The sequence below is a fragment of the Solea solea genome, chromosome 15, assembly GCF_958295425.1.
Source record: "Solea solea chromosome 15, fSolSol10.1, whole genome shotgun sequence".
NCBI classification, from domain to species: Eukaryota; Metazoa; Chordata; class Actinopteri; order Pleuronectiformes; family Soleidae; genus Solea; species Solea solea.
Genome location: NC_081148.1, coordinates 6,423,172 through 6,437,535, shown reverse-complemented (window position 1 = coordinate 6,437,535; position 14,364 = coordinate 6,423,172). Strand labels below are relative to the sequence as shown.

The following is a 14,364-nucleotide window of genomic DNA, read 5'->3' as shown; positions in this document are numbered from 1 at the left end:
AACTTCCTGTGGATGGAACTGAACGTATACTCATTATTATAAACTTAGTTTAAAAAGTTTGATATTTACTGAATATCAATCTCAATTCTATCTATTTGTAATTTCAGCCAATTGCAGTTTAATTCCAGTACTGTGGACATGCTTTAACTGAAAAACATCAATTAAATACAGTAATAAAACATAATTATAGTAAAGTCATTCAATGGGAAAATCATGAAAAGATTGTATTTGATTGATCCTTGGTCATCAACAGGTTATTGGGCTAACATTTTCACATTTAATATAACAAAAACACTGTAATGTGCTTTAACTAAATCACAGTACAAATCCCATGTAAACCATCTTGCAGCTAATTGTTCCTATAATGTCCAGAGCTCACACAAAGTGTACTCCAACACGCACTTCAGTCTCATTTTATAAAAAGAGCATTTATTTCAAAGTTTTTTTTTTCGCTTCGGAGATTGAAGCACATAGTAAAGCAACAGTACAATGTTCAGAAAATATAAGTGTGATGTTGTAACATTTTTTTTATCTTATCATCTTAACATGTTTTTGTTGTAATATTGGAATATTCTGCATGTATACTAAAATAAGAACTTTTAAAATTGTACAAATTGGTACCATAAAACTTGACAGAGAATAAAAACGAGGCGTTCTCTTGCTGCAACAAACACAGATTGCTAGTTTTCCTCTTGAACAGGGATAAAGAATGACAAAATGCAACATAATGGAAAACAAATGGAAAACTAAGAAAAGAGTTGTATTCACACAAGCATCAACCAAAGCTGAGATTTAACTTTTGGCAGCAGATTTCAAAGACAGTTGGGACAACTTTAAATCTGACCTGCAAAAAGTTAAACATGAATTTGTTCCTGTGTAGCTGCAGCCAAAGAAAGAAAAAAATGTTCTCATAATAATGATAATAATAATAATATAAAAAAACAATAATAACCATAATAATATAATAACATTAAAAAAAAAAAGAGATTGAACAAGAACCTGCATGCGTAAAAAAGGATGTTCTGGTTTCAGCCGCCTTCGTATGTGGCTCAGAAAACACACTTGTGTTAATTTCCGATGCACACATTTTATGTTGAAAAAGCAACACGTGTTGATACAACAGATGTCGCAGCCAACATAGCTGGTGCTGGGAAAATAAACACAATGCACATTTTCCCAGACTACATTTTAGCATGCAGGCAGAAACAGTACATTCTATTTTAAGACTGCATGAGGCGCAAGTTGGATCCTAAAAATGATTTATCACATGTCTGCACATTGCTCTGTACATATCTAACATGGAGAATAGTTTGCTTTCTGAATATACTTTTCAAGATACAAAAAGAGGAAAGAAAAACAGAAATGCACTGCGCTGCAAGAGTGTCCATTAAGTTTAAGGCGATTTTTAGAGCTCACAGGTTTTTACTCATTGTGATTGAACGTTGGTGGACTCCGAATGAGTATGTGATCATTCATTGGTGGACTTGGTATGGGACGTGATTGTTGATGGGAGGAATGGGAACATAAGGGCATGTATGGGGAGCGGGCGCCATGTCTTCACTGCAGTAAAGAATGAAAACAAATCATCATCTACAGTGTTAAAATCATACCATGTTTGTCTCTTTTTGGGAATAAAAATTGTAGTTGAGTAGTTATTGTTTGTCTGTGTGTCGCTACAGAAACTAGTGGTCTTTATTGTCTCCTCCTATTATGTTTCCCCCCGGAGTTGTTGTTTATTTATTATAAGGCCACCATACTGTGAAGCTGCTGTGAGCATCTTCCCAGTATCAACAACCCAGAGTCTTTCATGCCAATTGAATCAGTTACTGCTATAATTTGCACACACAACAAATTTGAAGAAAAGAAAAATGTTTTGACTGCTTGAGCCTACTAACACACATTTCCCGTCAATGACTTTTCATTTAGTCAATAATTTGCTGGATCCTAGACTAAATTTCCTGTTGATTTACTTATAACACGCTCTTGTTTGTCTTTTACATACATCAAAAAGAGAGCTACTATGTGACCCGCTAAGGCCACGCGAGAACCTGCTATGGGAATAACGTCTCTCTCAGGGGCAACTGAGGAAAGAGGTGAATCCAGCCCACAAAGGTACATAGGAAGTCAAATAAACTTAACGTTTTGCTATAAGCAAGTCATTTTGATCATACAGCAACATTTTTTTTTCCTCCCAGCAATTTACTTACAAACAGACAAATGGTGACAAAACACGTCTCCCAGCCCTACAATGCTCAAGTCTGTAGAAATTGAGAGAAGGAACAAGATATAGAGGGTAGGGAGAAGTTTGGGGAAAAACTGGGAGTGGTTTAAGTCCAAGTGTTTATGATTTGTTCATCAACAAATTGTCTTCAAGGACCAGTGAGGTGCCAGGCAAAGGAAGAGCTGTTACGATCCATTGACAAATTGGCATGAACTGGTCAGTTGGTAGTTGGTAAGAATTGGGATCTGGGAAATGTTAAGCCTCAGTTAACAAATCCACATGGAATCAGTAAATCAGCAATCGGGGGCGTCCACTCAGTTAGACCACTGTTAAGAGTCATCTCCGTCATCACCATCAAAGGAGCAGTCTTTGGTCCCGTACAAATCTGCCAGCTTCTTAAACCTCGGCCCCCAACTCTGTAGATAGTCATAATCCAAGTCAGACTCTGTTGTTACAGACTCGAGGGAACTCAATGAACCAGCCAATGATCCTCTGCCTTCATAGCCGTAGATCTGAATGGAGTCATAGGGAGGTGCAGTTGGGTCGCAGTCCGCCTCTGCAATTCGAGTTTTGATGAAGTCATCAACATCGACACTGTTGGCTGCAGGACGGCCAAGACCGGGCCTGATGGGAAATTGAAGCTCTGGTTTGATGTCCTTCCTTGGCAAGAAACCATTAGCACCATCTGGATTCTGAAATAGTAAGAAAGACGGCACCTTGCTTTAAAATTCATCAATCATGCACAAAGGAAGAAAGAAATGTGACAGCAGAAGAAATTTAGTTTTTATTTGCTGGTGAAGTTGATCCATCATATTCAAAAAAAATAAAATAAACCAAAAGAAATATGAAACCAAACAAGCCTCAATATAAATATAGTTTGGTTGTATGTGAGCTTTTTGTAGTCAACACAAAATATATATATATGTACATACATATATATATATATATATATATATATATATACAAACATACACATTCTCACACACACTCATATAGGCATCAACATCCTCTTCATACCTGCAGAGTAGCAATGTCGAAAGCCTCAGTGTCCTCCTCACCACCTCCCTCATCATCATAAGTGATGATATTCTCCCTGATGTCCTCCTCCTCAAACACGATCAATGGCTCCTTCTTCTGACGCCTCAGTGCAACGAACAACACAACAATCGCTGCCAAAGAGAAACGGAGTATGTGAAAATCGTTGTGCATTCAGTGATTACATAATAATCCTCGCACATTCTTTGTGAAAGAAGTAGAAAAGTAAGCCTTAGATAATTAGTATGCACTGTGGGCGATGGTGTAATTAGACCTTGGACAGTTTAATTAATCTAATCATTGCATTGTGCCACACATGCTCTTTTAATTGTGGGTAGTTATTAACATTTCAGTCTCTAAAAGGTTTTCTGTTGTGTGGCACAGGGAAAAAAAAATGCAGCGTTACGTTGCACACAATGAACAAGTGCATTACAGAGCACGGAATAAAGGAAGACAGATGACTGCAAAGTGGATTATCTAACTAAACTGAAGCTGAGGGGATAATTTACTTGAGAGACAATTACTGTTTTCTAAAGCAGGTTTTACACATACAATCCAAAGAAAAGCAAACACCCAAGTCATTGCTATTCCTCATACATTGTGCCCACACTGACTGATAGTATTACAGTAACTACTCGGACGAATGTGACAGCAAAGACTTGTAAAAATCAAGATGATCTCCAATTATACAGTGCAGCTCAAATGAGGACATAAAACTGGACAGCGTGACTTGAGTTTTTCATCCTTGCAGAGTCAATATGATGCAAGTTTGTTTTTATTGGGTAAACTTGTTGGCAAACTCCCTCGGTAAATACACTACGATCTTCAACAGGGAACCAATTATGGTTTCCTTTTTGCAGCACAAAACATCATTTTTAATATAAAAATTCCTTACCCAACAGGATGACTATACAGGCCAGTATAGCTATCAGTGCCCCAGTGCTGAGACCAGCAGGTAGCACATAGGGCTCCACATTACAGGAAAGGATGGTGTCTTTGCTGTCGCAGGAGCACACTCTGATGGTCAAGGTGTTGGTGCTGCTCAGAGCAGGGAAGCCATTGTCGTTTATCTCAATGGGAATGTAGTAAACATCCTGGGTCAGACGGCTGAATCCTTTACGGAGCACATAAATACTGGCTGTGCTGTCTGTGGAGACGGATAAATGTGGTTTGTAAACAGAAAGGTGAGCAGGCAGAGTGATGGAAAGGTACTCAAAACTTACAATTTCAAAAGAGCAGTGGAATATTGAATAAAGTAGGTAAGCACTGCTCAATTTCACAACTACTACACCAGACGGTGTTCTCTTCTGCACCTGGACTCATGTGCTTGCCTTCAGCAACTATGTCATTGTCCAATTCTAAATTTCATCTCATTCCCAAAAAACAAAAACAATCGAAAAACTTCATCACATGCACTAAAACACATAGTGAAAAGGAAAAGACACAGAGTGAAGGTAGAACCCATCCCTCCCTGTTACTCATGCCAACACTGAAACTCCCTGACAGCTGTGACTATGCGTGTGTGCAAGTATGTGTGTGTGTGTGTGTGTGTGTGTGTGTGCATGTATTTCAGAAATCTGAGACTAGTTGAATAGATAGAGAGGCTGCATGTATGTCTCCCTGTCTGTCTGCACGATGTCACAGAGACACAGGGATTATAGATACATTCCCCCGATTTTGTTTCAGTGCCTTACAAAGCCCTATAAATCCTACACTATTCAACATATTTATCATATAAAACTCAGCCCAATAGATTCCATTTCCCTTTTTGTTTCCTGCTCTTCTCCTCGTCTCTTTTCCGCCTGCTCTTGTGCTCTCTCTCGCTCGCACACTTTTTTTCTTATTTCATTTCTTTTAGTCTCTCGCGCTCTGTTCTCACAAAAGCTAATTCAATCAGTTACCCCCCTAAGATATATGTACAGACAGACAGGGAGTTCACTGCAATTAATGCAGCCCACAGGATGTGTGCCTGAGTGTGTGTGTGTGTGTGTGTGAGAGAGAGAGAGCGCGATTCAGAGCACCTGCTGCTTTCTACAAGGAACTTAAACCTCCATCTGGTTATGCTTTGATCTAATCAGAGTGAATAGGAAGGAGTAGAGAGTGAGAGACCACAGACGTCACGATGACTCGCTGTTCCAAAAGACTGGAAACGGAAAGTAAGAAAGAAGTGAAGGGGTATAAGAGGTTATTTACCTCGATTGTCTTTGAGAGAGAAGTTGTTGTTGTGGGCAACTTCTGGAGCCAGGGTGAATGTGAAGTGTTGTCTGTGAGCCATCTCATCTTTGTCCACGGCGCTTACTGTTTCAATGATCTAATCAACACACATCCACACACACAGAAGAACACAAGATGAGAAAGGACACATGCAAACAAAATCACTGGTTGTGGGTACATTTAGGTTCCATAATTTCATTAAGACATGCTTATTCCACTCGCACACAAAGACGCATACGGGGACATACCTTGCCTGGCACGACCGTTTCACACATAAGGACTTCGTTGTTTGTGGCAAACTCTGGGGGATTGTCATTCATGTCTTTCACTTTGATGTTAACGCGCACTTTGGTGTCTTGGTGGTGGCCCCCTTTACATAAACACACACAAAAAAGAGTATAAGTCATCATCTACAGTGCTAAAATCACAAAATGGCAGCATTGGGCTTCTCATGAAGTGTCAGTTACTTTAGAAAGTATGTCATTGGTTCTTTAATGCAGTGTTTCCCAACCCTGGTCCTGCATGTTTTAGATGTTGCCCTGCTCCAACACACCTGATTCAAATGGTCCGCTCGTCTCCAGGCTCTGCAGAAGTCTGATAACGAGCTGTTCATCTGAATCAGGTGTGTTTGAACAGGGCAACATGTAAAACATGCAGGGCAGTGTTCCCTGAGGACCAGGGTTGGGAAACACTGCTTTAATGTATGTGTGATTGCTTGTTTGTCTTGGTGCTTCTGAACTGAATCTTCTCCGACAATCAGCCAGCCACTTGCTATTGCACATAGTCAGATATTAGTCAGTGCCACTGCCAAAGCCTGCTTTGCCTGCTACACCCTCACATTAATGCCTGCTGGATGTAAATATGACATTGTGACTGAAATGTTACCCATCATAACATTTTCACGGATATTCAATCATTGTTTGTCCGTGTGTTGCTACAGAAGCTAGTGGTCTGTATTGTCTCCTCTTGTTATGTCCCCCCTGGAGTTGTGTATTTATTATAAGGCCACCATAGCGTATGTTACGTACGTTGTATGCAGTCCTGACACATTGTTTGCCTTGAATTTGTGAGTAAGTGAGTATAAAGTACATTGAAAAAAAACAGCTTTTTTACTTTTAGTCTACAGCTGCCTTTTTTTGGAAAGTTTGTGTCGCTTTGCTAATTCTGAATAAAGGATTTCGAACACCAAAGTTACAAACATATACATTTGAACTTAATGATGGATGTAGCAGTGGATCAACAACTCCTGTGTTTAGCTATGTACTTTGGTACAGGGGGTAAGCAATTCACAAATCAAACTTCAGTTTACAGTTAGGAACGCCTTTTTTTAGGAGGCTAAAATGCGTCGTTCCTCTCGCCCCTGCCGGCAGCCATTTTGTCAGTGAGAGTGAGAGCATCTGTGTCTCGAGCTGGTTCTTGGCTGCTGCAACGTGCTCAGTGCCTCTCTTGGTGAAATCGGTGCTGACAGTGTCAGTACCTCATACAACCACACTTTAAACCCCCTGAACTATCCCTTTAATTCTGCTGTTGCTAACCAACCAAAAGACTGGAAGATCTATCCATTGGCCTAAAAAAGAAAAACCTACACTCCACTGTCTTACATACTTGTAATTCTAGTCAATATGACTTTTCCACTACCCTGTCATTACAAGACATTTATTTAGCTTCCCAGGGCTTGTCAGCGGTTAGCGTAGCCTGCAATGGTCCTTACTTTGTGGGCAGCAGGCCTGTTTCCATCTGGCTGTCTGGCGTCTAGCACGCCACAGGGAAACCACGCGGCGCTCTAGTCGTTTGAGCCCCAACCACAGAATACCAGGGTGGGGCCACTGTGGCTCATTGGTTGGATGTTTGTGTGTGGCTGAAACTGGGGAGAAAAAGCTCCGGAGGGCCTGTGGGTCAACTGACATTCCCCTCTTTTATCCCTTCGCAGTCTGTATAGTTAGCAGGAGTGTTTGTGGTGGTGATGGGCAGTGTAAAGTTTCACTGGTGCCTCAACTGTAGTTTCTCATGTCTCCTTCACTGCTTCAAGGCTTCGACTGCTTTTTTTGTACTGAGCCACCAAACTGCACTAACAACAAAAAGCAGTTTAAAACAGTTTTCCCAGATCTGGCGATAATTTACCAACATATACTGTTAATAGCCAACTAAGCATATTCGTGTTCAGTACCAAGAAGTCGAGATAAAAAATGGTCATGAATTCAACGTAAAAATCCACCATCTTTAGACACCAGAGAGTGGAAACTAACCAGGCTTACAGCTGTATCATGCCAAATCATTACAGCAAACATAACTATCGCCGTCCACATCTTGCCAATCACTCCTGACTGGAGCTGAATAAGTAATAGGTTTGCCAATTTTAAGTTTTACCAAGTTTAAATTGTGATTGCAAATATGCAAACTTCAGTCCTACCCTGGAGGTATGAAAAGAAAAAGATAAATAAAAGCATTTTAAAAGTCTGTACATTGGCTCTGGATGTCAGTATGTGGATGTTTTTTTCACTTGGTTTGTATGAATTTCACCACTGCTTTCTGTATATTATTAATATAGTACAAAACACTGAAAGGGTTGAAATATCGGTCAATTCATGCTGACAACCTCATAGCCACTGTCACTTACGTTAAAGTGCATTTGGTATGAGCCCAAGCTTGTACAATGATGAGCTTTATTTGAAAGAAACAAAACATTCGGAAATGAGTGTGGGACTCATTCCAACCCACGCCTCTGAAACTCTCTCTAGATGAGGTTGTGTGTCTGTGTGTATACACATACCTATCTCTGTGGCTGACACAGATATATTATGCCAGGCTTGTGCTTCTCTGTCCAGCGGTCTCGTCGTGATAATCATTCCATCCTCTGAGTTTATGCTGAAGAACTGCTCAACATCTGTGTATCGCGGGATCATGTATCTATACAGACAAATGACATACACAATATATGTTACAATAATATATTATGCATCTCTCCCTCAGAGGACAAATTGATATGTATATTGATAGGTGGGCTCCGATATGGTTCAGGAGCTTTTTATTATGGAACAATTTTGTGTGATTCAATTGATTTGATGCAATACAGTTCTCTAATGTAGGCACAGAAAACAGAGGGAGCCCAACACTGCAATTTATTAACTTTGCAAACCCTCAAGGGAGATGGAATAAATTCTTCAAGAACTATTAGAATATGTTTTGTGTTCTGTCTGTGAAGGTTCTGATTGATCCAAGTCATTGTATCTTCAGGAGTTTCGCTGGACTTGATTTAATTAGGTTGAAGATGTTTGACCTTTCATTCAAATGGTTTCTTCAGTCCTGACTGACTGGTGGTAAACTGTTCCAGTATTTAGCCTCTAGACAGTTGTCTCGTTGAACACTGCGGATCGTTCAGCCCTTGACCCAGTTTCAGGTTGTTAAGCCAGGTTTTCACCGAGCAGTACTGTATGGTTCGGTTCGGCATGGAATGGTGTGTATTTTTTTGCGATTCCATTTAGAATAGTACCAAAACAACTGTTCCTTTAGAGTTTACCAGAGTAAAATGGTACACTCTGGGAGGAGCTAGACCTGCTCCACCCACGGCAGTCAGCTGATTGGGCAACAAAAAAGCGTCTCCCTTGCAACCAGTGTTTCTTCAATGCCCGCAGTCTATTCTCATAAAAAGTTTTGTTGAGCCAAATCGCCACAAACGGAGCAGGAAAAGAAAAAGCTGCTGGATATCATCCGTTGTTTTCTGTTGTGTTGTTGTCTTCTGCGTTGTGGTGTTTTGATGTTGTTTGTTGTCGTCAGAGTACTGCAGCTCCTTTAAGGTCCAAGTTGTGTGTGTGTGTGTGTATATGTGTATGTGGGTGCACACTGAATGAGTGGTCAAGTAAGAGAGAGGCAGCTGTGTAGCTGTGAGTGTGAAGCATGAGAAGCTGGGGACCAGGCACAGTTAATGTTAGATATAAAGTAAAGCACTAATGTGTAATGTTCCCTGCCATTGGGAAGAAATAAATGCCCAGACTCCTCCTGATCGAGCCGAGTGTCTGTGTGTTCGTCTGTCAGTAAAAAAGAAGAGCATTGGCCCAAAGTAACCACATCTACAGACCCGGAGAAACAACCTCCCCCCTGCTTCCCGACCATATTCTGGGAGCAAAAGCAGGAAAGTTTAACACCTGCAGTAGTTGTGATCAGCTGTAAAGAAGGAACAGCATAGCCTCATCAAACCAATCCATAGCTTCAAACGACAGTACAGCTATTATGCTATTATGCTATTATGTATTACATCAAACTAAATTTGAACCCGAGTTGCATCACAGTAATAGCCTGTATTGTAAAACAGCGGGGTATAAGGCGGAATGATGCAATATGAAAATTAATTATTAAATGTAAAAAAGAAAAAAAATCTAGTCTGGAGTCTAGTCCCAGTGATTGTATGTTTTGTTTGTTTTTGGTAGTTGTTTGTAATAAAATGTGACTGGCTGTGACTTTGTAATCCTATTTTTCATCCCCAGTCTTTTGAAAACTCCTTCATGTGTAATCCTTACTTCTGCCTAAAAAAATATGAGTGTAAAGTCAAGCGAGTCATATTGTTTGTTCCCTGTAGCCGAGGGAATAGTATTTAATAGTTGTTTTGGCAGTGTTCCACAATTGTTTACACAGTGTGAAAATCCAAATTCACCCTCGGCAACAAGGCTGACTTAGCAGATGTGTGTCTGTGTTACCTGACAGGATTGTTGGCAACATCGGTATCTTTGGCGTGGACTCGTCCCACCAGGGTGCCTTCAGGCGCGTTCTCTTCCACCTCAAACATGTAACTGGGAGCAACAAACACAGGAGGCTCGTCTGCATCCTCCACTGATATCTACACGGAAACACATACATGAACATGCAAAAGTGTCAAAACACTATATCCGTCACACACAGAGACATACAAGCAGTTTATGGCTTCATAAAAGCACTTTCCTACTCACATGATCAAGCAGGTGCACAATCTTGTGTAAATATACATACTATTACAACCATACAGGAGTAATGAAAATGATCATTAATTAATTTATAGATTAAAATGATGTACCTTTATTGTGGCTTCATCCTTATAGGGCCCCCAAGCAAGGAACTGAGGGTCAATATGAGGGTTGGATCCCTCCACCTTCAATGTATATGACCTTTTAGTTTCAAAGTCCACTGGCTGAGAGAGAAAGAGAGCGAGAGAGAATACACGTCACTTAATAGTCAGCACTAATCAAACCAAAATCCATCCATTTAGTTAAATATAAGCTGTCAAGAAACCGAATGGGAGGCTGTTTTTTTTATTGCTGAAGAAAATGCATGTTTTATTGCAGACGCTTTGCCTTTGCAATGCAGAGAGTGACCAGTGCTGTATCCCCGTCTTCTGATAGGGGGAGCTGTGGCTACATGGATGAAAGCATGGCTATTATCAGCTGTATTCAGTGGTCCAACTATTACTGTTATTATTTCAAACTGACAGTAACCCAAATACTGACTTTAATTTGAGAATTGCTTGATACGAGTTGGGACCAAAATGCATTGTTTGTTTCTGTCGGGCTGTTCATTACCAATCTGTTTTTTATGAGCCAGTATTAGGTTTGGGAGTTTGGGACACAACGTGATAAAAGGGAGCAGAGCTTTGGGTCACAACTTGGTGTCATCTCACATCATAAGAACAAATGCAATCTGTTAACTGTCTTTCTTTTATTTATTTTTTTTTGTTGTTTTCGTGTCAAACCACAAGATTCAATGAATTCATATTGTGAGCTGAGCTATTGGCTTTCTCTCCACTGTATTAGGAGAACACCCACTGACTGCTAATGGCCTTATAGATCTGACTTGAGTGTTTGCTTTGGAGTGCAGTGTTTGTTGCCATAACTGAAAAAGTCACATGCTTCCTGCATATCATAAAAAAGCGGCACAGCAACTACAAACCGATGACCCTCAGATAAATGGTTTGCTTGTTGGCATACGCATTTTAATTCCTCCTCTTTCTCCTGATTTGTAATCTAAAATTGTGTGTGCAGACAACTGAAGGCAAAACCTTTAAGCCAACAAAGGTATTGGCCTTAACTGTATAACTGCTATAAAACCCAAGAGGTCTCTGGTATGATTATAAAGACTTGTTGTTGGCAGCACCTGGTTGCCACTTGCTTTAATCAGCCACTCTGCCACAGCAATAATCACAGTAAATAACTCTCTATTGGGTATAATTCCTGTGTATTATTCACCCAGATAATGACCACTTTCCCCCATCACTGTATTTGTAGTTGGTGTAGGGGTGTTGAACTGGCATAATCCCAGAAGCAAGCTTAATCTCATCATCTCGAGGCTACCATCACTTAATGAAATCCCAGTGGGAAGAGGGACGGCTCATGTGTGAAGTGTTATAAAAGCAGTGAAGCTATTACAGATTTATGAGGTTGACACATTTTTTTTTTGTACCAGGACTTACCAGTGATTAAGCTGGTCACAGAGACTAACCAAGTATGTGAAATATTATATAATGTCAAATAACACCAAATATTAAAGATGGCAGCTGCTGTGTGGCGGGCATTTGCAAGATAAGGTCTTATCTTTCATTGAAGGTGGGCAACCCTGCTTATTATTAATGAAAGTCTCTGAACCTAATATTTTCAACTGTGAAAGAGTAAAGGCCAGAATTTTATATCATTGTTTCCTCTCACTGGATATCCATCATCTGTGTGTAATGCCTCTGAGAACAGCCTGCAGTAGCTCTTTAATCAGATTCAGAGCTGTTTTCAGTCAAATGAGATGAAGCCAGAGTGACGTTCCCTCCCTCAATAGATTGTTCCACTCGCATTCAGTCACAGCAGCATCCGACTTGGTGGTGCCATTGCATTACTTGGTGACAGGTACAATGCTAGTAGAATAGATGTGACCCAGTTCTTTCATTTTCCTTCTTTTGTTAAGCTGCCTCTCTCTCTTTCTCTCTTGGTCTGTGTCTCCTTTGCCCCCTCTCTCTTTCTCTGCCTCTCTGTCAATCTCTCTATCTCTCTCTCGCGCACACACACACACACGCAGAACACACACTTTTATAGTGCTCCTTAATATTCCGTGGACTGCTTTCGTCAGGACACAGATGAAAGAGAATAGCTGATTAAAGCTCATCCCAGTGTGTGTGTGTGTGTGTGTGAAGCAGAGTGAGAGGATACACAATTTAGGCTGCTCTTCATGCTGATTTTAAAGTGTGTTTAGGTGTGAGTCTGAACATGTTCTTGCGCATGCTTCTGCATGGCACTGCCTTTTGGGTACAAAAGGTGTTGCTTTCCCCAGAGGCATTATAACACAATGGTCTCACACACACACAAATACACATTCATAGACATGCTGCTGATTCAAGGTGCAATAATCAGACTAAGTGAAGAAAAGTGGGATTGCATGGTATTACACACACATGCCGTTTACAATTCACCATCAAATTCAAGCACGATACATAATGTTTTGATTTCACTCTCTAATTTAAAGACTTATTTTGATTACGGTTTACTTCAGTTTGAAGTTGTTTGTGAGTTTGCAGCCCTGACTTGTCTGCAAATTACTGGACTAAGGGGTCATACACATCCAATATTTTTTTTTCAAACATAAGGGGGTCAAACTGGACTTTTTTGACATAATTTTAAACTTTTATCATCAAGACAAACCTCCTGACTCTATTGGTGCAACAGGAGTCACACAGGCATGGCCAAGCATCAATTAGCAAAGCTACTGTGACGGAAAAGTGCTGCTGGTAATCAACTGTTTTTATATTTATTTGTTTCCTCATTTTAATGTGTTAATTAATTCAGTGAGACTTTCTACCTTTGACTCGGCAGCTTAACACTCACAAAGATACAATCGCAGCCCCGAAATGTATCAGTACGTTATGTCGGGTAACAATGTCTTTGGTATTTCCTCTTTAAAGTCTACATATGAAAGAAGATCCCATGGTCCATGGATGACAGTGGAAGTGGGAGGATTTTGTAATCCTGCACATCTGTGTGTGGGAACGAGCTTTTGCTGCAAAACCATAGTTTTCTACTGTTTGCTGATATAGGTCAGCTGCCTTGCTCTACGATTCTTAAATGGTCGGTTTTAAGAAAGGAGAAGGGGGCATCATTATAATCATCAACTCATTTCCTTGCTGGGTCTTGGTGACACCAGTGGGAGGAGAGCCTCTTAGACTGGCAGTCTTAATGCCATTCCCTTCGACTGAGCTCCAAAGGCTTATTCACATGGTTGTGAGAAAAAAAATCAAGAGACTCACATCGATTGAATCAGACAGAGATTTTCCAACCACATCAGTAAAAAATACACACTCTAGGTTAAAGGCTGGCTGCTCCAATTCCTTTCAGCAACGTCATTCCCTCTGAACAGGAAATACTTCTTGCCACACATAACAAATACTCTTAAGGACATAATTGCACATCTCAATGCCCATTCTGAAATGAGAACAGTTGATGATAAAATGTATACTTATCTATTCCCCAGATATTTCTATATCAGCTAAAAAATACAATAACTTTATCTGAGAAACTCAAATGTTGGATGCTTTGTCAGGGAAAAGCTAAAGTGTTGTGCATAATCCTAACCTGCAGCCAAAGAGACAGCTGTGTGTGTGTGTGTTTTACAGTCAGTGCTCAAGATGAGCTCTCTGGCCTAGGGAAGCACGGAGGTTAATGCACTCTCACTCACGACTCACTCACTCATGACAGTCACAACACAATGAGAAACTGTGTGGATTGTCAGGGGAGTCAACACCACAAAAACTTACCACTGCTACTTTTTCTTTCTGTCTTTCTCTCTGTCTGTCTCTCTCTCTGTCTGTCTCTCTCTGACTCTGGACTGTCTAAGGCTCTGCTTTGTCCGTACAAAATTTGCCAACTACAGCTACATTTCTGTGTTGTCCAACGAAA

At 40.4% G+C, this 14,364-nt stretch overlaps 1 protein-coding gene across 3 annotated transcripts in view; it reads right to left on the bottom strand.

The window, feature by feature from the left end:
- Positions 1-407: 407 nt before the first annotated feature.
- The window catches only part of cdh11 (cadherin 11, type 2, OB-cadherin (osteoblast)), a 71,461-nt gene continuing 57,504 nt past the window's right edge, over positions 408-14,364 (bottom strand). For all 3 annotated transcript variants that reach the window (XM_058650826.1, XM_058650827.1, XM_058650828.1), the window contains 8 exons: positions 10,515-10,628; positions 10,162-10,301; positions 8,241-8,377; positions 5,719-5,840; positions 5,450-5,567; positions 4,152-4,403; positions 3,239-3,390; positions 408-2,913 (listed from right to left, as the gene is read on the bottom strand). In XM_058650826.1, the coding sequence (XP_058506809.1) occupies positions 2,551-2,913; positions 3,239-3,390; positions 4,152-4,403; positions 5,450-5,567; positions 5,719-5,840; positions 8,241-8,377; positions 10,162-10,301; positions 10,515-10,628 (1,398 nt within the window). In that variant the 3' untranslated portion in view covers positions 408-2,550. The remainder of the gene's footprint in view (positions 2,914-3,238; positions 3,391-4,151; positions 4,404-5,449; positions 5,568-5,718; positions 5,841-8,240; positions 8,378-10,161; positions 10,302-10,514; positions 10,629-14,364) is intronic.